The sequence below is a fragment of the Anas acuta genome, chromosome 18 (genome assembly GCF_963932015.1).
Source record: "Anas acuta chromosome 18, bAnaAcu1.1, whole genome shotgun sequence".
In the NCBI taxonomy this organism is placed as follows: Eukaryota; Metazoa; Chordata; class Aves; order Anseriformes; family Anatidae; genus Anas; species Anas acuta.
In genome coordinates, this window is record NC_088996.1 from 10,021,404 (window position 1) to 10,046,204 (window position 24,801).

Consider the following 24,801-nt stretch of genomic DNA (forward strand, 5'->3'; position numbering starts at 1 on the left):
GTGGGAGCAGGTTATTCACACACCATGAAGGTTTTTCATGGAAAAAAAGGAGAAGATTACATTGGAAAGTAGTATAAAGGAGCTCATTAGTTTAATTTTAGGAATATGCAGAATGTTTGGACACTCCTGGAATCAGGTAATCTTCCAATGTCTCTTCAGTCCATGGAGATTAGTCATAAAATGATGGCATTTAGAAAAAACATTTGGATATTGAAGAAGCAATAGGGATATTTCACTCCATAAATCACTGTAGATGAAGGCAATGCTTGCAATATGCCCGTCTTCATAATGCTGCGACCTTGGGTTGGATGTGCATTCATTTTGGAGCATGTCTTCCTCGTTTCTATGCCAGCTTGTTGAGTTATACATAGAAGCAAAACCTCTAGAGATTGATCATGCACAATCAGTGATGCGGGACTGAAACAAGGCAGATGATGACAATGGGGAATCTAAAGGTTAGGAGAAAGGGGTGTAACTGCCAGGTTCTGCTGATGGCTGGCTTTGGGAAACTCAAGGCAAAGGTTTCAAAACCTTTGAAACCTTTGTGTGAGGTATTAGTAGAAAAGACCTGTTAGCAATGAGAGGGTGGAGGGTGCAGCTGTGGCTGGGCCACCTCACGTATGGGACAGGGCAGGCTTGTGCCTCAGGGGGACCTTGCGAGGGTGAGAAAACGATAAGCAGCTCTGTGGGAATAAAGACCTGGGGCAGGAAAGAGTGAGCTGAAAAAGGAGAAGGAGAAGGAGCACTTCGGGACAGAGTGGGCAGAAAGCGGAGTGCTTTGCAGGGGAGGAGAAAAGGAAGCGGGGGACAGAGAGCTGAGGAGGGTGGTGGGTGGCTGGAGGCGAGGAGAAGGCCTAGGAGGAGAGTGGGAGCTTGGCAGATTGGTGGTGCCTGCGGAGACGGGGACCAGATGGCAACCTGGGTCCTTTCTGAGCGCTGCTCCGCCTGCACTCACCTCCCTGCACGGGCACCACCTTAGCCGGGGCTCATAGTGCTGCCAGGAGGGGCGGGCAGGCACAAAGCCACGGCCTGATGAAAATTAAGAGCCTGAAACATAATTCCTGGGATTGTTTTAAATACTTACACTTAACAAATGACCCAATAAATAAAAATGGAGATGGCTACCAAGTAGGTCTGTTTAAATGAACACAAGGAGAAGAGATTTGATTTGGATCCTGCGCCCGAAACTTTCTATTTCCTAATGCAAGTGAAACAGTGACAAATAAAAATGAGACTGCAAAAGCAGCATGACCTCTTAAAGCTTTAATTATTCATTGGAACTGTTTTCTCTTCTGCTGAGACTGAGCAACACATTTAAGTGGGTTTCTCTCAGGTTTGTGGAAGATGTAAGTTCCTTGTTACACTGGCTAATAAATACCACTAAGCACGATGGCCCGACAACATTTGTAGAAACAGCATTTGGGAAAATGTGTTTAATGAATCAGAAGTGCCTTAATCTAGTCAGTCTTGAAAAGCAAAGCATATCATGCAAAATTACAATGCACTAAAGCACAGATGCATGAATATTTTATTGTCGAGAATTCTGAGTTTCCATTCTTCCTTCTTTCAGTATTTCAGACTGCATTTTACTATGCAATTTCTCTACCTGTATTGGGGAAGGATAATGGTGGGAGTAGCTCTGGACAAGCCAATCTGGAATCTCAGACTGGATTTTAAAAAATGTATTGGAAAGTCCTAGCCCTTACCAGCATCAGGCATGTCTCCCCTTGTAACTGGAAATGCTTGCAGCTGTTTGTGTCCTAGGATGGCATGGAAGTGACTGGGAAGGTTCACAGCTGGGAGGAGAAAACTGAGAAGTTTTCCTTTTGCTGGGATGAATTATCAATAGGCAGGTGCCCTGCATGCCTGGCCTTGAGGCTGCTGTGCCACTGGCTCCATCACAGTGCTCCTTCTCCCTCCAGCACCTTAAAAGTATAGAGCATCCACCAGAAACCACTAGGTAGGGCTGATTGTTAATTAGACTTGAATTTCTAAGCATTGCACCTGTGAGAATTAGCGCCTGCCCTTTTACTACAGCATCCCAGGGACCACGTTTCCTCCTGAGATTTGAAAGCAGGAGAGGACCAGCTTCTCACCACCTTGGCAAGCTCTCCCAAGAGGTACGTAGCGGCTCTGGCCGCCTGGGAACTGAGCCATGCTCAGGGAGAGATTTACGACTCCTCTCCCCTTCAGACACCCATCTGGCGTGACGCAGGGTTGAGCTGCACAGCAGCCATACGGGTACTCGGGGTCCCCATGCTGAGCCCCCCCAGCAGCTCATGTCCCCTTCCCCGCAGTCATCCTGGCAGAGAGGCACAGGCAAACGAAGGGCAGTTTTCCAACACCCACATCTCTTATTGGGGCCTCATTCTGGTTCTTACTCAATCTTTACAACTCAGTGATATGTTGCCAATGTATTTTTGCCAAGGAGACGAAAATATGTCTCCTCTTCCCACTCCTGCAGCCTGTGAGAAATCTCGGTTGTGTGCAAAGAGATGTAGATGTGTGTATAAATGTGTATTGGGGTGTGTGTGTGGAAATAAAGTTTCAAGTAATTTATTTTCCCATTGAAAGTTTGCCTTGTAGCCAGGGAAGAACTGTTTTCCCCATGTGTAAATTTGGGTAGAAAAACTGTACTTTGAGCTGAGCAGAAATGGCAGCAGGTGCAATGGAACTGGGAGGCTGAAGCTTCGTCTTCCCATCAGCAAACCTTTTACTGCTCCATGTCTCAGGTTCTCCTTTCTAGTATGTAGGCATGATGGTTTATAAATAATTTGGGAATTTCTGGGCCAAAGAGCCCTATATTAGCAAAGTTGTCTAATAGTGGACAAAGAAGAGAGGCATAATCCTTTCAAGGTGGGGCTCTCTCTCTTCAAAAAGTGCTTGAATAGCCCCAGGGGCCAGAGATACACCGGGTATTTAATATGTTAACATAAATTATCTTTTAATTAATCATGACTCTCCCACACAGCCATGGTTTGGGATTCTGGCTTTGCTCTCTGGGTGGTTTAGGCACTTTAAAAGCACTTGGCATGAAGAGGTGATCGGAGGCTTTTTCCTAAGCTCCACAACAACTTTGCAAACTACGTGCTCCAGAAAGGTTTCTTTTTCCTCTTTCCCCTCCCTTTTCCCCCAAACCTTGCATGACTTCAAGGCATCAAATGTTAATGAAAGTTTGCCAGGCTTCAAGGTCTGTGAAATGGAAGTTAAAAATTCTGCGCCATAGGATGGCTCTAAAAATACTCGGCGTGTCGAACTATCAGCTCCAGCAGCTCTTCTGCACGCAGCGCTGCCGACACATCAGGTCTTTCTCTCCTAAGCTCTCAGAGACTCGTCCCGGTGATTACAGATCACTAATGAGCCACGGAGCGGATTTGCCAGGCTGTGGGCCTGCAAAGCCTCCTGGAGGGCGAGGATCTGGAGGTGTCATTTAACTCTACAGCCAGCGAGCCCCTGGGGACACAAGCCATCCAGGTGATTCCCAAAGTGATGGCCATCCCCTAGGATGGGCCCCAAACCCCAGCCTTGTGGGTTTGTAGGGTTGGACTCCATCGCAATTGGGGTCCGGCTCCTGAGCTCAGCTCTTTGCTGTCGTTTATTGTGCAGGGTACCTGGGTTTGTAAGCTGGGCTCCTACCTTTTAGGCACAGCAACACCTACGTCTCTGGGGATCTGCTCTGAAGCCCTGTGGAGCAGAGGAGCTGTGCTGCCTGGAGATGTGAACGCTCTGCTGCACACAGTGCCACGCGCCTTGGGCGATCTGAGCTTACGTGTCCTGCGACCCGGAGAATTTCTTGCTCTGCAGGTGCAACTCCCCCGGCTTCCAAGGGGCCCAGCAGAGACACCACTGTCCCCGTGCAGTTTAAAGGTTATTTATTTATTTATTTATTTATTTATTTATTTATTCCCTTTTTCCCTCACAGTGCTTTTGTGTGTGGAAACCTGGGAGCTGCTTTCCCCCGGTGCTGCCTCCTTTCCAGCAAGGCGCTTTCTCCCCGCGAAGCAAACGATGCTCCGGAGCACAGCGATCTGGATCGTGACTTCAAGCGCGATCCTGACTGCGTGGCGGTGCCTGAACCGTTCCCATCACGGGAGAAGCCACGGGGGGCTGTGACTCAGCCGTGCCTGAGTCATGCGTCCCCATCCCGCCGTGCTCTCGGGGGACTGTGCTTCGCCTCCACCCGTGCCTTCGTCCGCGATGAACCACAGCTCAGGCCTCGGTGAGGTGGTTGGGCCCCAGACCGCAGCCTTTCCCTGCTGGTCTGTGCTGGGGTTGGGGACAGGGACAGCAGGAGCACGTCCCTGGGCTGTGGCACCGCACCCATGGGGGGATTTGGAGCAGGAGTGTGCACAAGTTTGGCACGAGCAGGCTGCCTGGTCACACACCGGTCTTGTGTAAGTGCAATCTGAGCCAGGCACAGGCTGCTGTTGCTCAGAAAGTCACTAGAAATAATTCATGTACGTGTGAGTTAAAATTCTGCTTAAAAATCACTCCCTGCCTTCAAAGGTAAAACCTGCAATACTTGCAGTTGATGATAGTGAGTTTCATTTTCCTAGGTTCTTGCCAGCTGCTAAGGTAAGCTTAGATCCTCCTCCAGCACTTCCTTGCCGTAAGGATCTTTCCTCAAGCAAATCTCTCTGTGCCCAGAGCTGGCAGCAGCAGCTGCACGTGTGAGTGCTGTGAAGAACGTGCCCCTTGGATCAGCCAGGTAAAGTCCTGTCCCAAACCCTGAGACGTGTGGCATTTCTTAAGTAAAAATAATAAAGGTTCTTCTCTGAAGGATTTTGAAATAAACTTGTAAATACTGAATTAATTCCATCTGTCAGTATGAAGTGAGGTTTTGGAAAGCTAAAAGGTGCAGGTTTGTGCGCATTAACTGTGTGAGCTAAAGCACAAAAGGAAAATGCTTTTTCATCCTTATGAGGTTCTGTAAATTGTATTCTATTCTTAGGAGAGTAAACACAGTGTTTAAAAAAAATCTAATAACTTAAACCTTGCAGGAAAAGTTGCAGGAGCAATGGGAACCTCTGAAATGATAAATGTATGAATTTATTCCACTGCCACTGTGGGGTTTTAAATTAGTTTTATTTTTCTTTTATTTCTTCTGGTTGACAAGTTGTGTGGTGCTGCTATCCAGTTATAATATTTCTAGATAAGAAAATCTTGAAGGTCAAAAATTCTGTTCTTAGTTATTCTTGTATAAGGTAATGTTCTTGTGTCGGTGACAATGCGGAGTGATCTCATGTCGCCATGGGTACCTGAATCATGCAGAAATCTGTCTAACAGCAGAGTTCTTCATGCCTATGCCCTCCCCTTATTTTGTTGTAAACAAAAAAATTAGATATCTATAAGAAAAGCTTCTTGTCTGACACAAATGGACTGGAAGAAACGCTCGTCTTAAGAAAACACATCGTGCCAGTGGTCCAATGGACTGCACCCAAGCATAATTCTGGGGGATGAATTAATTTGTGCTCTGCTACAACCAGAGAGACTTTTGCCACTAATGCTCTGAAGTGCAACCTGAGTTCAGTGTGTTATTAGCGTGAGTTGTAAGGTCTGTGCATAGACGTTGAAACAGCCAAATTTCAAATAGGCAGCTCTGTCCCCATGGCAGTTTTGACAGAGGGGATGCACAACAGTTTCAGCTGCAGATATAAAAGGACCATCAGCAGGAAACTGGAAAACTGTTAAATCCAGATTATGGGGGAGAAGTGAGAGCAGCATCTGCCCACAGCTGATCCTAGAAGCACATGACAGGGAAGCACAGAAGCACAGTGAAATTAATGTTGGGGGGGGGAGGGAGTAAAAAAAAAAAAAAAGACAGCCTTAATTATGCCTTTCAATTTTTCTGCAGATTCAGTTCAGTGCTCCGATACCTGCTGGATGTGTCTTTCCTTGATAGCTTTGTAACATCTAAAGGAAAGGAAAGAAGATGAAGAGGAAGCAAAGTATATGGGCCTCGATTGCAACAGTGCTACAGCCCTCTGGATGTTAGCTCTTCCATGTGCTGTAAGCAGGGAAGTTTTTGGTCTCTGTTAAATCACATTTTGAGTCAATGGATCACGTACATGAAAGGCCTGGAGCAACAGCTTCTAGAGGATGACAACAGGGTTGTGGATCAAAACTTGTGCCTTTCTTTATCGATGGAAGAGACTCAAGTCTAAATTTGTGTCTTTTTGCTGAAAGTCTTCATTCATGCAATCTCATTTTAAAGGGGGAAAAAAAAATGCACACAAAAAAAAACAAAACACATACAAGAAAGCAGACTCTCCAGGAAGGAGGATCAAGCAGTGAAGGCTGTGCATTTTTCTTGATAGCAGGAATTCCTTTTTACTAAACATTTCTGGCTCCAGTGGTGTGTATCAGCCAGGTAAACCAGAGCCCTCAGCTGGAAGTTTTGGGCCTGCAGCTTCTGGGAGCAAGTCTATGTGGTGGAAATCAGATAAACCAGCTTGTGCACACTGCCTCGCTGTGAGTTAGGACCGTCCTTGCATTTTGCTGTTGTACAATCAATCTGCAGAATAAAATCCTTTCTTTTACAGAGTCAGGGGGCTTAATTCAACCCTGGCATAAATGGGCAGCTAACAATGGGCCAAGCTCAGCTTGGATGTTGCTCTAGTTAATTAAAAAGAGTAGCATCGGGGGCTGAACTTGGCATGGAGTGTTTAAGTGACTGGCTTCAGAGGCAGGGAAGAAAAAGCCTTGCTTAGCTCTCTGCAGCCCGCTCTTCAAATGCAAATTAACCTGTCAACATCTGCATGTAGCCACCCAGGACAGCTGCAGAAAGGAGCTCCCAGCACCCAGGAGAAGGGCTGGAAATGTTTAGTTCCAAACAGCTATTTTCTAAAATAATTTCTAGTAAATAAGAATACATTTGAAGTGGTAAACGGAGCATCTGCTACATGCAACGAATGGAGGACAGCATGTGAAAAGAAGCATATGTCAAGTATGCACTTCAGATGCATTGACTGCTTGCCTCCAAAACAGAGAGAGCTTAACCATATTTGCAGCAAATACGGAGTAAAAATTACTGCTGCAACCCAAGGAAGAGCCTCAATAACTGCAGAATTTTCCCTTGCTGGAGGAGAGAATCTCAGTGTAGTGCAGCCGCTGCCAGGCGTCTTTTCGCGAGAGACACAGCAGGAATGCCAAACCCAGGCGGCTTTTGTTTGGAGCAAACAGCATCCCTTTACCCGTACGTTTAGAAACCCAGCAAACCAAGCCAGGGCTGGAGCCCAATCACACCAGATTTGGCTCGCAGAAGATAAGAAAACAGCCCTGTGCTTTTTCGAAGCCTCTTCGATGGCAGAGGAGACTGACATCCGTACTCCGACTGATTCAGCAGCGTCTTCAGCAGGAGGCGAGCTCCGTGCCGTGGGCAGGGGTGTGCTCGTGGAGCAGCCCGTGTCTGCAACACACAGCGACCCAGGGCAACGGCATTTCAGTAGCTCCTCGAGCCCCATATCCTCAGGCAAAATCTTCACTGTCTTCACTGAAGCTCTTGCTTACAAAACAGACACAGGAAAAGGCCCTGCTAGCAGGCAAGAGAAGGGAAGGCTGGATTTCAGCTCGAAAAGGTGCAACTTTTCTTTAGGAAGCTGCATGCAGGGAGATCTCACTCTTTCTTTCAGTGTAACAGGCCATAGAAAGCCCTGCCCAGCTGGCTGACACCTCCTTTTAGTGAGGGGAATCTCCCCTCCATGCCTGGGGCGTGCTGCTGCTGCTTTCGGCTCTGGGCTCTGGGGGCTGCCATCTCCTAGCTCCCCTTAGGAGAGATGAAAACCAGAGGGAAACAAACCCCAAGCAGCTTCTGCAGAAACCACGTTGCTACGATGATGTGGTATAATTAAACAGGAGTCAGAAACCCCACCTTCATAAAAACCCACACGAAGGAGCTTGTGCCAACACTTCTACTCATCTGCAGGTTTTTAGCCTGAATCAGAACTGAGGAAATAATGAAGATATTTGACAGTACGACTCTTCGTCCTAATCACCTCAGCATACCATGTCATTGTACAAATGAACACAAACCAAGGGATGGGCAGTGGAAGAGAAACACCTCTGGAAAATCTAGAAACCCACCAGACACAACTGCTGCTCCCAGGGAGAAACTCAGCACGCAGACAGCGCTTCCTACCCATCAGCAGCACCACCACCTCTTTGCTGGGTTTTGCTTCGATACTTCCTACCCCCAACCCTGGGAGCTGCAATTATAGAAATGAAAACCCTCTGTTGTAGCTGTGGTGAATGGCCACGGCCCAGCGGTGGATCTGGGCTCTTAATCCCCTCGGCCTGCGGAGCGGCACAGCGCGCAGCCGAGTGCGTGTCCACCATGGCAACAGTGGAGGAGCTCCAAGAATTCGATTTCCACTGGGCCCCTGGGCCTTGCCTTGACATCTTCATTGTTCCGCCGTGAAATAAATATAAAACACTCCAAGGGTAGCGTAAAGGCAGGGCGAAATATGGAGAGCTATAGAATGGGGTTACCTAATGGTTAATTTAGGAAGGAACATAGCATTAAAAACGTATGAGGGTGGCTACATATTGATGCTGTATAAATATTTAAAGGGATGCCTCTCGTAAGGGCAGTGTTCCAAGCTACACCTAAAATAACGTGTGCAAAGGAAAATTAAAAGAATATTTCACCATTTGGACTTGTTTATCTGCCTCTGAAAGGCTTTTTCAGTCCAGCTACTAAACATTAGTATGGGAAAGGACATCAGACAAAACTCATTTTTGGTGTAATTCTCCCCAAGTCAGCAGAGTTAAACTGAAGATGATTTTCCTGGCCTTTTAAATAGAGTGTAATTTTCTCCATGGTTAGTTATTAAATGCTATAGAGAGCGATTGCTGCTGCTGTTGGAAAGGCTTTCTGGAGAGGTCACCCTGTCCCATGAGAATAACACCGGTGACAAACCAGGAGGTTTGCAGTTGTTACGACAGAAGAGTCCTTAGGGGCTCTGACCACACCACACACTGCTGCCTGAACCAAAGCTAAGCCCGTACATCTGCTGAGTGCTGAGCTACTCCAGCTGGGCATCCACACCAACACTGCAGGAATACTGCCCATAGAAATTGCTTTAAACTTTGGAGGGACCATTGCAAAGGATAGACAAGTAGATGTTAGGGCCCAGCTTAATCAGGGAGCAAATATTCTCTAAACATGCATTCTGGGGCTCTCCAGCTGTATGTTGCCGTTTGGGGGCTGGTTAGGTTTGCATCCCTTTCACCAGCTGCCCTAAGCACTGGTCAAGAAAGGCATTCCTTGTGCTTATTTTGGGCTCCAATTCCTGTCACCTCACATGCACATGGACCAATGTAAAGGGTACAAGAGTGCCCACCCAAGCACTGTCTGCATGTCCTCAAGACATGAGGGACATTATCAGGATGGTAAGTCCTAGACCAGGAGGTTCTTATTTCTGACCAAGGAACCAAATTACACAGATGAGCAGGAGCCGAGCTGTATTAACCCCCCTGCAAGGTGATGTAGGCAGCTCCCCACCCAGCACATGCATTTCCAGAGTTGCTTCTTGAAGGCACCTGGGTTTTCTTCTCGCCTACACAGGTTGCACAGCCGACTGCCTGGAAGAAATCGGAAGCTCAAGTTTCAGGCAGCGCAGTGCTGAACTCTGGGTCTTGCATCATCAAGATAAATCTCAGCTAAACACGGGCCAAATCCAGAGAATTATTTAACCATTTTACAAAAAGCCTAGCTAGAAAGACTCTTGGGATGATAACAGGGGACCTCATAATTTATGTATGTAGTATCTTCCCACTGGTAAAATTAAAATGCAAAATAGTATCTAAACAAAATGGTTAAGCTCTGTCCCTTGGGATAGTTAAAAATTAAATGGGCAAAGCATATAGCAGAGGATCTATTCTTACACTTGTAGCTCTTTGGGCTAGATTATAGGTATTTTCTCTCTCACACGGCTACAATGCTGAGCTCCAAGAAAGGATTTGTCTGTGTAATACAGTGAGGCTCAGCAATAATTACCCATTGTGCTATGTGATGAGCCATCCTTTTGGTTCTTCAGTAACCCGTGCACCTGGACTTTAACTAAAACCAAATAATATGCACAGAAAACATTTTTATGTAAGAGGAGGTGAACATCACGAAAAATCAGAGAGCCTTTGTATGGCATGCCAAACTGCTGAAGCGAAAAAATGTCTTCAGTGAAAGGGCTCAGATGTGAGCATGTTTCAGTGCACAGCTCCAGGAAAAAACTCTGATAATAAATGTGAGCTTGTTATCGTTGCTTTTCAGTGGGAAGTAAAGCCGGAAGCAGGGTCGTGCTGGCTAATTGAAGCTTACATTTTCATTCAAGCACTGCATTTTAATTATAAACTGGTGACACAAGTGTCACTTAGTTCTTATCCTGTTTTAAGTGTGCATATGTATAAGAAATATTTTCAGTTATTAATTTATTCTTGTGATCATGTTCATTATCCTACATTATGTCTATCAGGCACGTGTCTAATGACATGTTTGATGCACGCTAATTCTTATGCCTCTTTTAATACAGGCCTTACATACACATTTTAGGCTGAACACGGTGCCAGTTGGCCACCAAAACAGGTGCACATTAATGCTATAAAATCAGCATTAGTAGCTGCAGACCCATATTCTGGCCAGCTGCAACCACTTGCTCAGCCCTCCTGGGGCACAGCAGCCATGCCAGAACCAGGGATAACCTGCAGGAGTGGCTGCAGCCAGCGCCACAGCCTGGAGATGCCGACAGCATGGTCCTGGCCACCCAGGTCTGGCCCTGATCCCAAACCATGTGCCCGTGGTGCAGCTCCTGTGTCGGAGCCTCCTCCTAGCCTGCAAAGTGGAGCAAGTATTGGCTTTGCATGGCCAAAACCCTAGTACGACTCTGAATGCGGGTGGAAAATATCTGGCCTGTTTTTCCTTCTCTATGGGGTTTTGCTGCTGCATCCAAAGATTATCTTCAGCTCAAACACTGCCATTTATATACAGAAATTAAAATAAAGTATGGAAAAGGTCATTGGGAATTGGCTACCAAGAGGCACAAAGTAAGTCATTAAAAAGTCAGAGCAGGACTGCAAGTAAAAACAAGGGGAATGTTCTGATTTGGCAAGTTATGAAGGTAAACCTCTTTCAAAGCTACTGGATGGAATGGGATAGCTGCTTTTTTTTTTTTTCCTCCTAATTTTCTATCAAACTACAAAGAGGATTCTATTTTAATAAGCACTACCATAACGGGACATTGCAAATGAGAGGTTTGAATGGCTATAATTAGAAGCAATGCTGTGAATGCAGCACCTTGCATTACCCCTAAATACTACATGCTTTATTGCAGGTCTTGCATCTTTAAGGATCCCAAAGCACCTCCCAAACTGTCTGCACTTGCCAGCGCTAAAGGCAAGGACGAGAGTACAGCAAAATGTGCACAGCAAAGGAGAAAAACACACCAACCTCCAAAGCAAACCTTCATCTACCGAGGAAAACCGCAGGATGTTTAATCTCATCATTAGCAGACAGCGGCACAGCCTTGGATAAATATTTTTGGAACCCCCTAAGTAACTTAAAAACCGAAATCCTATTGACTCCCAACGCAACGTAAGCTTCAAAGACAAACCTTTTGCTGGAAATACGAAGAGAGTTCATAAGCCGCACTCTGAAAAGATTCCCCGTCATCTCAAAGGATCTTTTGTTGACAGACAAAACTGTGTTTTCACAGCGGGCAGAGCTGGGGGGACGCAGAGCTGCTCTGAGCCAAACGCGGGGCTGGCAGCTCCGAAGGCTGAGCCAGCGGGCTCAGCCCCTTGCCAGGTTCACTGGCTTGGGCTCAGCACGTGCACACGTGGAGGGGCTTTGGGATTGGGATTTTTTTTTCTTTTTTTTTTTTTTTTTTAATAAAAAAAAAAGCGAAAAAGCAGCATGGCAGTTCTTAGAAATAAATTACCTAGTACGCTGATAATAGCCATCGCTGATGGCTCAGTGAGCCATAAGATAGGTATATGCAATAAGTCGTATTTTAGATTTGATTGTATTTAGGCAATGTACCTCTGGCAAGATCCTATTTCAAGTCATAATTGTGACATGTCATGGTTCCTTTTTAATGCCTTGCAGCAACAATAGATAAGCTATGCCTCTAGGAAGCAAGGAAGACACAATAACAATCCCAACATTATTGAATGCTATACTTTTGGACAGGAGAAAATGTTCAGGCATCCATATTCTACACCAAATGACATTATTTAAAACACGTAAATGGGAGCAAACTGATCTGAAACCTGTGGCACAGAACTAGCAGAAGCTTAAAACAGTTATTAGCTAATCAGAAAAAAAAAAAAAAAGAAAAAAAAAAAAAGAAAAAAAGAAAACACAACACCCTGGCAGCTAAATGCAAGTGGCAATTCGTCGCAGACTTAGGTACCCCTCAAGTCGGACGGGGATGCTTGTCGCCTCTGAATATCTTTGAAATATTTGGCAGCAGTGAGCTAACGGGACTGTCTGAGTGAGAAGCATTCAAAGGGCAGATCTAAGTGGCACAATTCCAAAACAGCAATTAAAAGGGGGAATGCTTGGAAAAGAACAATAAAAGAGGTTAATTCATATCAGTGTCTGGCAATCCGCGCAGGAAATCCTATCATTCCATAACGTGCTTCGCCTTTGCCCACCTCTCTGTGTTATGACAGCGTGCCTGTAACGTGGTGCTCCTTCACATGCCACGGCTGACAAGAAGGGGCTCAGCTCTCTTGAAGAAGAACTGACCACACTGCTGCTAAGCTCTCCAAGCAGGAGCCTTGTAAACACATGGGAAATGAAGTCAGACAGGGAGAGAAGCGAGAACCCCAATCTTTTCCTTTTTGACAAGTCTATGATCATATATTTTTATTTTATTTTTTCATTGGCAGGAGGGCACGTTGATGCTTGAGAGTTAAGGAAATTAAAAATCCTGGATTTCTACCTGGGGCAGTATCTACCAATTTTCTAAAGGCAGACTCTTGCACTGTTGTTGAAAAGCTAATTTGGACAGTGCCTTTTTAACAGAAGGAAAGTTAAAACGTTTCAGCAAGGAGGGGGAAAAAGAGGAAGAGAACAAAGATGTTCAGACTGCTGGGTGCCACGGGAAGGAGGAGAAAGAGGGGCTGGACTATCTGCCAGGCTACATCAAGAACCACTTCAATGATTTCACTGCATTTGACCCACAGCTTGCAACAACTGGCAAAAACTCCCCCAGATTGAAAGGGAAATCTAGCTAAAGTCTTACTGGGCCAGGCCATCCATCCTGCAGGCAGCTTGCCCTGGGGCCTGCTATTTTGAGAGGATAGAGAGGCCACACATCATTAATATTATAATAAATCCCAATATAGGGAGAGTCACAGTCTCAAATTTTGCTCTGGTTTCCAGCACCTCTGTGTGCCCCTCCACACTGCAAACCATCACTCCGAAAGAAAAAACACAAGCCAAAGGCCAGGAAAGAGCCACATTCCACTCTAGAATATTTAAGGTAAAAAACTGATGTGCTTTTGGAGTGAAGACAAATAAATAAAGGCAATAACGATGTGGGAGCAGAAGAGGGAGGACAAACTGCATTGTAATTTAGCTGATCAAAATATGCCGAAGAAGTAAGACACTTTAGTGCAAGGCAGAAAATAGAGAGGAACCCTGCATGGCATTAGGGCTGTCTACAGCAAACAACCTTTTGTTCTGAAGTCATAAATGTGTAGCAGCCTCTCAGACATATGGGCAGTTGTGCATTTATCCTGTTTATTTTACTACTCCTGTGCATCCTGCCTTGCCATCTGTTGGTAAGAATTTGGATGCTGAACCGTAAGTCTGCGACATAATAAATACCAGTAAACAGAAATCCAAAATGAAGATAAGCACAAAGTAATGTTTTGAAGCGGGACCAGTTTTTCAGGGTGACAAAAACGTTGGAAAGTATGATTTATTGCCTGAGATGATTCTTGGCTCAGAAAAGATGGAGCAGCAGGAAAAGGTCCAATTGAAGGGACAGATCTACGATCCCTCCTCTTATATTGGCTTGCTATTGGCATAATTCCACCAGCTTCCTAGAAAGCAGTTTAAATTGACGTAGGTGGAAAACCAGACTTAATCCTGTCCCTCAAGGAAGACATGCTTAAACAAAATGTTGCATGTATAAAACATAAGTTGCAAGCAAAACGCTTCAAAACCAGTTAAACTAGAGCTCACATGCCTTTTCTGAGCTGGGCAGCCCTACCATCACGTCCCAGTTTCTCCACATCATCTTTTCCCTTTTATTATGAGTATGGGAGGAAAGCGGATGGGAAGAAGGCAGTCGTCCCTCCCAGTCAGGGACAGAAAGCTAAAGCGACTGGCCCCAAATCACGCAGGAAATGCAGCAAAGCCCAGCCTCCTCCTCCCTCTCCATTTCCATTTCTGGGACGCAGAAGTCACCTCTCAGCTCCTTCACACACAAACCACACAGCCACCAACTCAATATCTGGGTGCGCAGAGGTATTAATAACAGACTTCAAATTACACCGAGTACATAAGTGCTTTGACTGCGTCAAAAGAATTAAAAAAAGGAGATGAACATGCTAGCCTCTCCTCCTGATGTTTTTCCTCTTTTCCCTGTTTCTGTAAAGATGTACAGAGCTATGGAATGGAGGTACCGGACATGCACTCCTTCTCCCCCCACTTTTTAAGGAGGTTCACGTGTTTTGTACCTGGCAAGACCGTGACCAAAGCTATAGCTTCGACAGTGTGATCTGAGCAGAAGCATTGTGGGCTGACACCACGAATGTGACAGCATCCACTAGAGAAATAATTCCTGTGTTGGAATTTTACAGGAACTAAACCACATTGTCACATTTGCCTCTTTTACCAGTTGACACTAGAGAGAGCCAGCAGAGCTGCCAGGCGGCAGAGCAAGCCCTGAAGGGGTGCAATGGCCACGAGCTCCTGCCACTATCTAAAATAAGTAATAAAAGCCCACGGCAGAGGGGTCAGTAAAAGGTAATGGCAGCTGGAAGAAGCCCAAAGATTACATTATGTTACATTGCAAAGGTCACTGAGAACCCCAAAATGACTTACTATGGCTTTGACAGATGCTACCACAAATGCCATCTGCCAACCAGATGCAACACGCAGTATGATTACACACAGAGTAAAAAAAAGTAGCTACAGCACGCCACAGCCACAGGTATCCAATGCGCATAGCCCAGCGCATCCCTGACTCTTTTCACATGACATTTCTGAAACTTAGGTAAAGCGACTATTATCCACATTACATCTTGCACAGATGAGAAAGCTTTACAGCTGGATTACAAATACGCTTTCGTGGGTTTACAGCCTTCAGGGAGTATTGCTAATGCACAGAAAGTCTTTGGGTTCCAAAGACTTATAGCATTGGGCTAGCCGGCACACTGAGAGCCACAGAAAAAACCCAAACCCTTGTGTAGCCTGATAGCTCCCCACTGGCTATATAGTAGATCAAGTTCAAGAAAGCAAATTAATTCATTAAAGCGACATATATTCAGTCAATTAGCCTCAGCTCTCTGTTTCATACAGTGTCTCAGGAAGAATGGATGTTTTGTTACATCAATACAGTCATCTGAGATCGTCTGTTACAAATGTTCAAAGAGGTGTAATTAGGAGATGTGTTTTATTTTTTTTGAAGAAGAGAATAGCTAATCCCTTAATCCATCTTCTGCTGACAGTTCCTCCAGCAGAAAATTTCTCAGTATTTTAAAATATGTTTTACTACGGCCAATATTTTAAAGAGATTGAGCTCTGTTTCCCCAAAGATTGCTCCAAACTCAGAAGCTCTCTCCAGCAAATGGAACACAACAGAAAGAAATTAACCTAAAAAGGCTGTCAAGAATCACTCAATCACTTTCTGACAAAACCCCACTGCTTCAAACACTGCTGAAAAGATGTCGGTGGAGCTCTAAGAATTGCATTTAAAAACAATCAGTGCAGCACGAGCACTTTCTCAGCAGCATGTGTTTTACCAAGGAAACAGAGATGGTATGAGCAGATAAAGTACGAAAACACAGGCTGAAGCTCAGAAGAGTCCTTCTCTAATGTGTTTAAATTTGTTTTGAAAGATTTTTGGAAAGTAGTTCACCTTTCGGGACCTATGAAGCACACGCAATACATATATATATATATAAAACATGCAGTACGTGTATATATATATATATATATATATATATATTCCAAGAAACGGGCTCGCATACACGGAACAAGTTTCCATGGCAGAGACACCCATTTGTGTATTCTCCACGTGCAGTCACTATGTTTCATAGTGTGAACACAGGCTCATACGCCTGCAAAGGCTGAGAAGCCCAACCATCTTTGTGCCTGTGGATATAATCTCAAGGGTCTTGTCTGATATTAAAGTGATACAAAATTTGCTCTTGGACACGTACAACTTTGGAAATAGTATTTGAATATAAAGCCTGCGTTGTATTTAGTTTATTATAACCAGTGGTGATGCTACGACTTCCTCGCTTTGCTCTGAGAATACTAAAGAATATTCATTCCTCTTGGATGAACCATGAATTTGCAGCACTGATGGATGGCAGGCTTCCTTTATTTGCTTGCTTCAAACATTTGTATAAGCATTTTTATTTTGTTTTCAAGAGTATCCATGGAAGCAGAGCATGCGCGTGCCACAGGCCCTGTGTTTGTGCACCTTCATCCAAGCCAGAAGACTTGCAAATAATTGTGTAAATATGTGTTTGTGAAAGTTTTAAAGTTATAAAAGATTCACTGAATCCTCTCTCCTGATCGTAGATTTTCAGCTACCCAGACAGGAAGGACAAATGGTTCCACGTGAATTAAACGTCCAATCTCACCACTTAAAAATAAACGGCAAACAGGGAATACCGAATGCAGTAGACACAATGGGTTCAAAGCAATTCATATTCTGAAGTGTTTAATAAAATACTCTTTGAATAAATTTAAATTACAAGTACATTACTTGATTTCATATCTAGATGTCACGGGGCCTGCAGAGCTCTCTGTTTGAGCAGTCCTATTAACTTCAGCATGATTGTTCATGAAGATAAGCAGTTTCAGTGGATAAAGTGGTGCTTTAAAATCTTTTTTTTTTCTTTTTTCTTCTAGGTAAATACTTTAATAGCAGATCCTCCTTATGAGTAAGACTGTGTGAAGCTTACATAGTAGTGCTGGACATTTACCATAGGAATAAGGGCTGCTGGAAAATTATAGTGGTTTAATCCTCCAGGTTAGCTTGACCACAACGGGATTACTCATAAAACACAGCATCACCCTCTGCTGCATTTGCAAGACTCTGTTCTTCACCTCCTGGACAGTGAGCCACATGAAATGGGGCTGATCTGCTCTTATTATTTGTGGGCTGGGGTGCAGACTTTGGCTGTGGCCAGGATGGATGCATGAGGACTTCACCAGAAACCTCACTCCAGTGACAATTTGCCTTTAGCCATCAAAATTGCAGTTAATATAGGTCCGGTGTGGCCCCAGAAAACCAAAACCCAACTTTACCAGAGAACCCCTTGGCCATTTTACCGAGCTCCGCTGCAAAGACTCGCTTGAATAGCATCTAATTCTGCTGCACGCACATTCATACCAAGAATTATTTTAAACAGTTTCCTACCTAAATAATTACCCTAGCTGTAAGTTTTAAATCCATGCAGAAATACTGGTATTGTTTAAAATCCACTCAATGAGCCTCCTACCTCCACCTTTGACAAACATACTAAAGGAACAAAATTGGGATTGTATAGGCGAGAGTTTGACTAATGTATCATTAATGCCGCTTCTTGAGTGACTAAGCTCCATAGTAGTACCGGCTACGAGTGCTGAAACATGATTTTGTCCCCAAGACAACCGCAGCTCCAAACAAAGACAATATGCTGGATCTCCAAACTCTATCACTCTATCACTCTATCAAACTCTAATCACTGCCAATTTGATTGCTATCAAGTTTTGATAGCAGTTTTGAAGTGCTATCCCAAAGAAGAGAAAAAGAAAAATGCTGAGGAACACCTAATAAATTGGTTGGAAGGCTATTCTTTTCCTGTCTGTTTCTGCAATTCTGTCTGAAATCTTGGAATTCGGGATACTGAACGGGTGACTGTTCAAACACACAGAACACGGATTGGTTCATGGATATAGTTGAGAAACATTTTAATGGAAATTTTCAACTGACCTGAAATTTACTCTGTGTAATGCTTTATTCATGTCAACAGCAATTTAAGAGGCTGTTCAAGATATTTCCAGCCTTTGCACATTTGTGTCTTAAATATGTCTTTTTTTGAGATGAGAGTGAAATGGTGCCTAAGACCACTACAACAAATTAAGTTGGCTTTCATAATTATTATTCCAAAATTAAATATATATATATGTATCTAAAAATAAGTTTGAAGCCAGACCATTTAATCATATATAAAAATCTATAACTATATAAAAATCTATAACAGATCTATAAATCTATAATTATTTTTTTGCTGTGCCTTCTCAGGGTTGTAATGATTTCTTCAGTTTTACTAAAAGAGCCATCCACTCACGACGAGTGGCATTCTGAAACAACCCAGGAGACGGTGTTTTAAATTTGCTTCTAGAAATGGTAAAATTCTTTTGTGAAACAGACGAACCTTTCCATGTTGAAATCGAGGTCTCATGGCATGGTTTAGAACACTAATATTTTCATGCGTCTGTATATTTTATCTTACAACGACAGGCCATATGAAAATGTAGGAGAGAACGTAGCCGATCTGTGAGCAGACGATGGTTTTCTCAAATTACTCATTCTGAGCACATATTTGACAACTTTGTAATTTGATTAAGAGCACTTGAATTTTGCAAAGAAAAGCTCAATTGACGTTGAGGGGGTCACATGAAACACTTTCTTGTCGCCTGAATTGATGAGGGTTTAAGGTCTCTCCGCACACCACTGCTAGGTGCAACCTTTCCGCAAACACCCCCGTGGATTGAACGTGCTTGGGAAGGCAAAGGCAGTGCCCTGGAGCTCAGAGAGCATCACAGGGCACCGCTTGCAACCCTGCCCATTCCTCAAGACCTCACCGACTTCTCGATTTATAAAGTTCTGACTTAAGCTCAGTGGAAATCCAGGCGAAAACTCCATTGCTTTCGGCAAAAGCTGCACTTGGTTTCTATGAATGAGGTTCCTGGAGGACCGTGCAGAAAGCCTGCCGGCGCTAACCTCCAGGATTTCTCCTGGAGACAGCAGGCCTGGTCTAGCAGGGCATGCCCGGCACCTCCTGTAAGACGCAAACCAACTTATTTTCCGTGAAATGCAGAGCCTGGGGACACTAGAACAAGCCCAGCTAAGATCACAAGATTTGGTTCAAGTGAAGGATGCTCAGCATCTCTCAGGCTAACTCAGAGGTTCTCAGATGCAAACCCACATTTTCCAGGTGTCGCAAAAGCCCATGCCGAGAGTTACATTTCCTTTAAGCATCACAAAGCCAAGCGTTATCATCACCAGAACAACTTAACATTTTGGTAATTCTTTCCCTCTTCCTTGTCTAAAAATACTTTTGTGACCTGCAGCTTTTCTATGTATGCACACTATTACTAGGTAGCAAATCTGATATTTTAAGAGAAAACTACTTCTTACACTGCAGCCTTGACTGCTTAGGAAAAGGAGAAGATGTGAAGAGATGCGACAATTGGGTGCTCCTACAATGCCATGGCCTTTTCTGAGAGAAAAGCCCTCAGAATAGATCTGCCAGTCCCTCAGCTCCAGCTGGACTCCGCTGGGCTGAGCCGTCTGTCAGTTAGAATAAAGCAGGGAACCAGGTCTGGAAAGTTCATGTGTGCTAAGTTGTGCTGATTGAATTAGGTGCGCTGCAGCCGCTGTGCCAGGCGCTTTATTGTACCAAGGCAGACTCCGGCATATCCCCACCCCACAAGCCCCAAAGCAGCTCAGGGAAAGCCAACAGCTCTCCTCACTGTGCTCCCTGCTACCAGCACCGCTGGATGAACCCAGCAGCGAGGGGGCTCAGCACCCTGGACCCCATACCCAGTGCCGTGGGGACCTGCCCACGTCCCACGCTCACAGCTCCACGCTCGGCGGGCAGATGTTGCTTCCCATCTGGGCTTTCCTATCAGCCCTGCCAATTCCTCTGAACACCCATGTGCTTCTTTGTGCCGGTAGCTACCCGCCACACCTCCTCCACCAGCCCATTTTCAGAGAGCCACATGTTTGGCCTCTGCGGGGAGCGGGGCATCATGCCCCCCACCTCAATCTTTTGGTTAACATTGTTCAGTGCCCGACCCTTGGGCCGGGTTAAGTAACCCCGAGCCCACGCTGAGGCACTCAGACAGCAGCAACACCTTCACACGGGTTCTTGGTGTCTCTGAGGGTGGGCAGGGAGGAACTTGGGTTCCCGCTGTCCTGCCCAAGAGCTGCGGCTGAGCCCCCAAACCCCTGAAACCAAAACCCTGGGGGCGCACCAGCCTCGAAGCCTGCAGGGCTCGGAACCCCAAAAAGCCCCAAACCTTCAGGATTCCCCCCGAGCCCCGCAGCCCCCGGGGTCCCTCAGCCGGGAGCTGTTGCTGGGGGGGGGGGGCGCAGACAGCCGCGGAGCGGGGCCGCCCCCCCGGGCCGAGCTCCCCGGGGCCGAGCTCCGCATCCCGCCGCCCGGTTCCCATGGCAATCTCGGAGATGCCGGTTGCCACGGCAACGCCATCCTCCTCCTCCTCCTCCTCCTCGGCCGTGTCCGAGGCAGCGGCTCCCGCTCCGGCTCCGGCTGGGCTCTGCCCGGAGACCCCGGGCACGGAGCCGGTTCCACCCCCCGGTTAAGCCGCTTCCCCCCGGGTCGGCCCCGGTACCTTCGAGGCAGCAAATCCTCCAGAGCCCCGAGTGCGTGAGGTCTCCCCTCGCTTTCCTCGGCGGTCCCTGCGCTTCGTCCGCCGTGCTGTTGGTGCCGTTGCAGATGTGCGCGCTGGAGTAGAGCCAGTAGTCGGTGCCGATGGCGATGGCCATGAGGCTGAAGGCGGCGAAGGCGCCCACCGTGGTCAGCAGCATCTGGACGCCACGGTCACACCACCCCATGGTGCTTCATAGTCCCCGGGGTGGGGGGGTGTGGGGGGGCGCACGACACCGCCCGGCAGCGGCACCAGCACCGGCACCGGCACCGGCACCGGCACCGCTACCACCGGGAGCAGCAGCAGCCGCCGCCCGCGGGAGGCAGCCGAGTCACGGGGCGGGGGGCGGAGGCGGCGGGGGGAGCCTCCTGCCTGCCTCTGCCTGCCTGCCCGCCGCCCCCCGCCCCACCACGGGGCCGGGCTCCGCCGCCAGCCGCCCCCCGCCCCGCCCCGGGGGTGGGCAGCGACCGCCCGGTTCCCCCCCGGCTCGGGGATGAGGGGCTGGGGGTGTCCGGGGGTGTGCGCGGGGGTTTGGGGGCGCGCAGCCCTTGGGAACGCGAGGGGTCGGGGCTAAAGGTGCTGCAGCCCCCCCCTCCCCAAAGCCCCTCCATGGTACGGGGGTCTCAGCCTCGCCGTCCTCCCGCAGCCTCGCTCCGCTGGCAGTTACGCAAGGAGGTTGGAGGCAAGTGGGTGGCTTGCTGGTTCTCTCCTCTTTGGGAGGGGATGGAGAGAAACCGGCACCTGGCAGTATTTTCTTTTGGAAAACCAAGGGGAGAAATATCTAAACATTATTATTTTTTATTTTTTTTTTTTAAACCACGTTATCCTGCCTTCCAACCCTGACTCCCATCACCGCGAGCTGACAAGTCGGTCCTGCCTCCACCTCATCCAAGTGACAAGCCAGATGAATGGGAAGCCTTCCTGATCAGCTAATGCGTTTGTGTGGAGGGAACGTGGCAGCACACCAGTTTTATGTATATGAATTAGGGAGTGGGAGGACAAGAGCTACAAACCCCGAGAAATACAGCGCTCTTCCCGAGCAGTGCGTGGATGGCTGCAGGTGCTTGTGTGACTCCACCGCTCAGCATACCAACGCAGAGACGCTTTTCAGCTGCTCGTCCTTTTCACAAAAACTGGGAAAGCAAAAAGCAAATACAAATTAAAAGCTGGTCTTCACTTCACAGAGACTCGGCAAGTTGCTCAGACACAAAGCCCATAAACACAGAAATGCTCCGAAGTTAGATGCTAGGTTTAAGCGTATAAATTATGCTTTACTTTTCAATTGCAGTTTATAGGTCCAATGGTGCCTTTGCAAAACCACCCTCTAAATTAATGTCTCCATTAGGGATGGAAGAATGAAGGCAGGTAAACTCAAAAGCAGAGCGAAGCCTCATTCAGAAAAACCGAATCGAGCATTTAAATTTAATGAGGTTCAACAAACTTCTCATTTTAAATATATGCTTGTACCTGTGTGCTTTGGGGGTTTGGACAGAGAGGGAAAATGAGACAGTGAAACAGCAGGAATGAAGCTATTTCCATAGCTTTTAAACCTATTGAGCCTTAGTTAATATTATTTATTTGCATTACAGTATTGCTCATGGCCGGCTCTCCCCGGCGAGGAGCAGTGGAAGGGCTGAGCGAGCTGTAGCTGGGGCAGTGTGCCTGCCTGGTGCAAAAATAGCCTCCCGTGCTCCCAGTCCAGACGTGCAAGCTGAGGCAGGATGAAATGAGGTTGGTCTGGTGGCTTCTCAGCTGATTCTGCCAGCAGAAAGGGGGGATACAAGTTGGGGGTTTTCCATGGGCTGGGAGCCACCAGCCCCACGGCACCCATCTCATGAAGTCCTATGGTTGTGTGAGGTAACAGTACATTAACAGAAATCATTAAAAAAATCACTTGTTCCTCTCCCCCTCCCCCAGCACTTTTCCAAATAAAACTGTTGTTTCTGCTTCTATCACCCTGCGAGAGCTCTCAGGCTCCTAAAGGGTTACAGAGAAGCATCCAAGACAGGCAATCATTTTCTGCCCAAGCTATCTTCTTTAGTTTAAAAATGTTCTCTATTCTTTTGAAATGCATGAAGTAGATTGTGGGAGAGCTAATATTATATTCCACTACTGAAAGCTGGTGGAGTATTTTACATTGATGTCTGGCTCTAGTGATTTTCTAAGGATTTTGAATTCATTAAATCCAACCATTGAATAATCTCCATTCGTGGCGGAAGGAAGGCAAAAGTGCTTATGCTCCTCAATAGCAAAAAAGCATGTAGTCTTTTCTTAAATGTGAAAGCTATCTGACCCACTATATGTAGTAAAGGTTGCCCATCATGAAACCTTTGATTTGCAGACTTTGCTTGTGATACAGCCTTATAATACTGCTGTTGAATTTAGCAGTAAAACAGCCTTGGCAGGGTGTTTTGCACTGCAGCAGCATCCTCCATCCTCAATCAGAATTAAGACCCAATTGTTCTAAGCTCAGAACAGACGCAGAAACTCATGGCAAGGAGAAGAGAAAGCCCCATGTCTTCTCTCTGTAATTTTGCCCTCCTCCCCCCAGACTTCACAGTGCAAGGGCATGTGTTCAAACCCAGAAATATGCGTGTGTGTATATATATTTACACAAGAGAAGTGTTTTCATTCCTTGATGTTGATGCTCAAAGCTTTAAATGAAATCCTGTGACTGATCATTTTATTTCTGAACTGAAAAGCAGTTATTTTGGTGATGAAACTTTGGATTTAAGTGAATTCAGTGAGAGCTGTCACTAACAAAGTTCTGCCCCAGAGACACCACTTCTATCAGAAGAATATCAAAAACTGCAAGATGTTTCCATTTAGGATTACTGCTTCTGCTGCTAATTGCCAAACATTGACTCTAATACACTGGATTTTTTTTAATTTTATTTTTTTAAATCTATCGTCTAGAAAAATAACACTAGGATTTCACTGCAAGAAACTTTGGGAAGTTGCTGAAGAAAAACTCCAGGGAGTTCTTTCTGAGAATGAAAATAATCACTTCAATTAAATAGAGCTTTTGATGTAGATACAGCCTAACTACCATCAAAGCCTGGAACAGATATTTCATTCTCCCTTGTCCTTTCTCAGCTTTTAGCTCTGTGCATGTGAGAATGACTTTTAGCATCTAGGAATGTCCTAAAGCTATGAGCGCATCACTATAATTGAATATTGTCATCTCCTACAGGTCTTCATATCTCTCCTGTCTAACCTGATACTGATATTAGGAAAGAAATCATTCTTAATCATTTCCTTTAGATTATGCTGCATATGAAGAACGGGAGAAATGTTTTATACATTTTGTTCTGTGTCAGATGGTCTTTTATACACAGGATAGTGGTGGGATTTTCAACACACAATGTTAGCAAAGATCTCCAGCCCCAGCAAAGAACCTTCCAGGACTGTGGGATGTGGCAGAAGGTATCATTTATGTCTGAGGTGTATTTAAGAAGGAGAAATATTAAAGCTGTTTATGGAGCTATATTGTCATATATTTTGCTTCAGATGTTGCAGGTTAATGTGATACCTACTGAATTACATTTGGGACACCTTTGCAGAGCGGGATCCAAATGACTCGCCAAGTTCATAGAGACAGTCTGTGACAAAACAAAGGCTGAATTGAACTTCTGAGGCTTGGTACAGTACCTGACCCACTGACCCAGGTTTTCCTTGTATTACTGTTCATTACATACTGCAAGGATGTAGTGTCTTTCGTCTGGGGACCCTGCTCTTTTTGGAGGGTCTGCTTCTTCCAGCACAGAAAGGCTGACAGAAGTCACCGTCACATTTCATGGAGATGACCCTAGAAAAAGGTGAATTTGAATTTTGTTTGTGGAGTTAAGGCTGACTTTCTTCTTTAGTCCTATAAAAGATCATCTGAAATCAGCACCAGTAGTTTCAGGTTGTCTTCCAGAAGTGAAGGAACATCTTAAAGGAAAAATATTGTCACTCCC

At 45.8% G+C, this 24,801-nt stretch overlaps 1 protein-coding gene and 1 long non-coding RNA gene across 3 annotated transcripts in view; one reads left to right on the plus strand and one right to left on the minus strand.

Annotated features, from left to right (window-relative positions):
• CACNG4 (calcium voltage-gated channel auxiliary subunit gamma 4) overlaps nt 1-21,255 on the minus strand; it is a 40,338-nt gene extending 19,083 nt beyond the window's left edge. Inside the window, exon 1 of the mRNA XM_068655489.1 lies at nt 20,807-21,255. Coding sequence (XP_068511590.1) covers nt 20,807-21,029 — 223 coding nt within the window. The 5' untranslated portion in view covers nt 21,030-21,255. The remainder of the gene's footprint in view (nt 1-20,806) is intronic.
• Nucleotides 1,771-11,864, plus strand: LOC137841961 (uncharacterized). 2 transcript variants are annotated; one of them, XR_011088844.1, is made up of 5 exons: nt 1,771-1,960; nt 2,038-2,120; nt 3,923-4,219; nt 4,557-4,708; nt 5,855-11,864. It is a non-coding gene; the product is annotated as an uncharacterized lncRNA (long non-coding RNA). The 2 variants fall into 2 exon arrangements; XR_011088843.1 differs by having other exon boundaries at nt 1,772-2,120.
• Nucleotides 21,256-24,801: the final 3,546 nt, after the last annotated feature.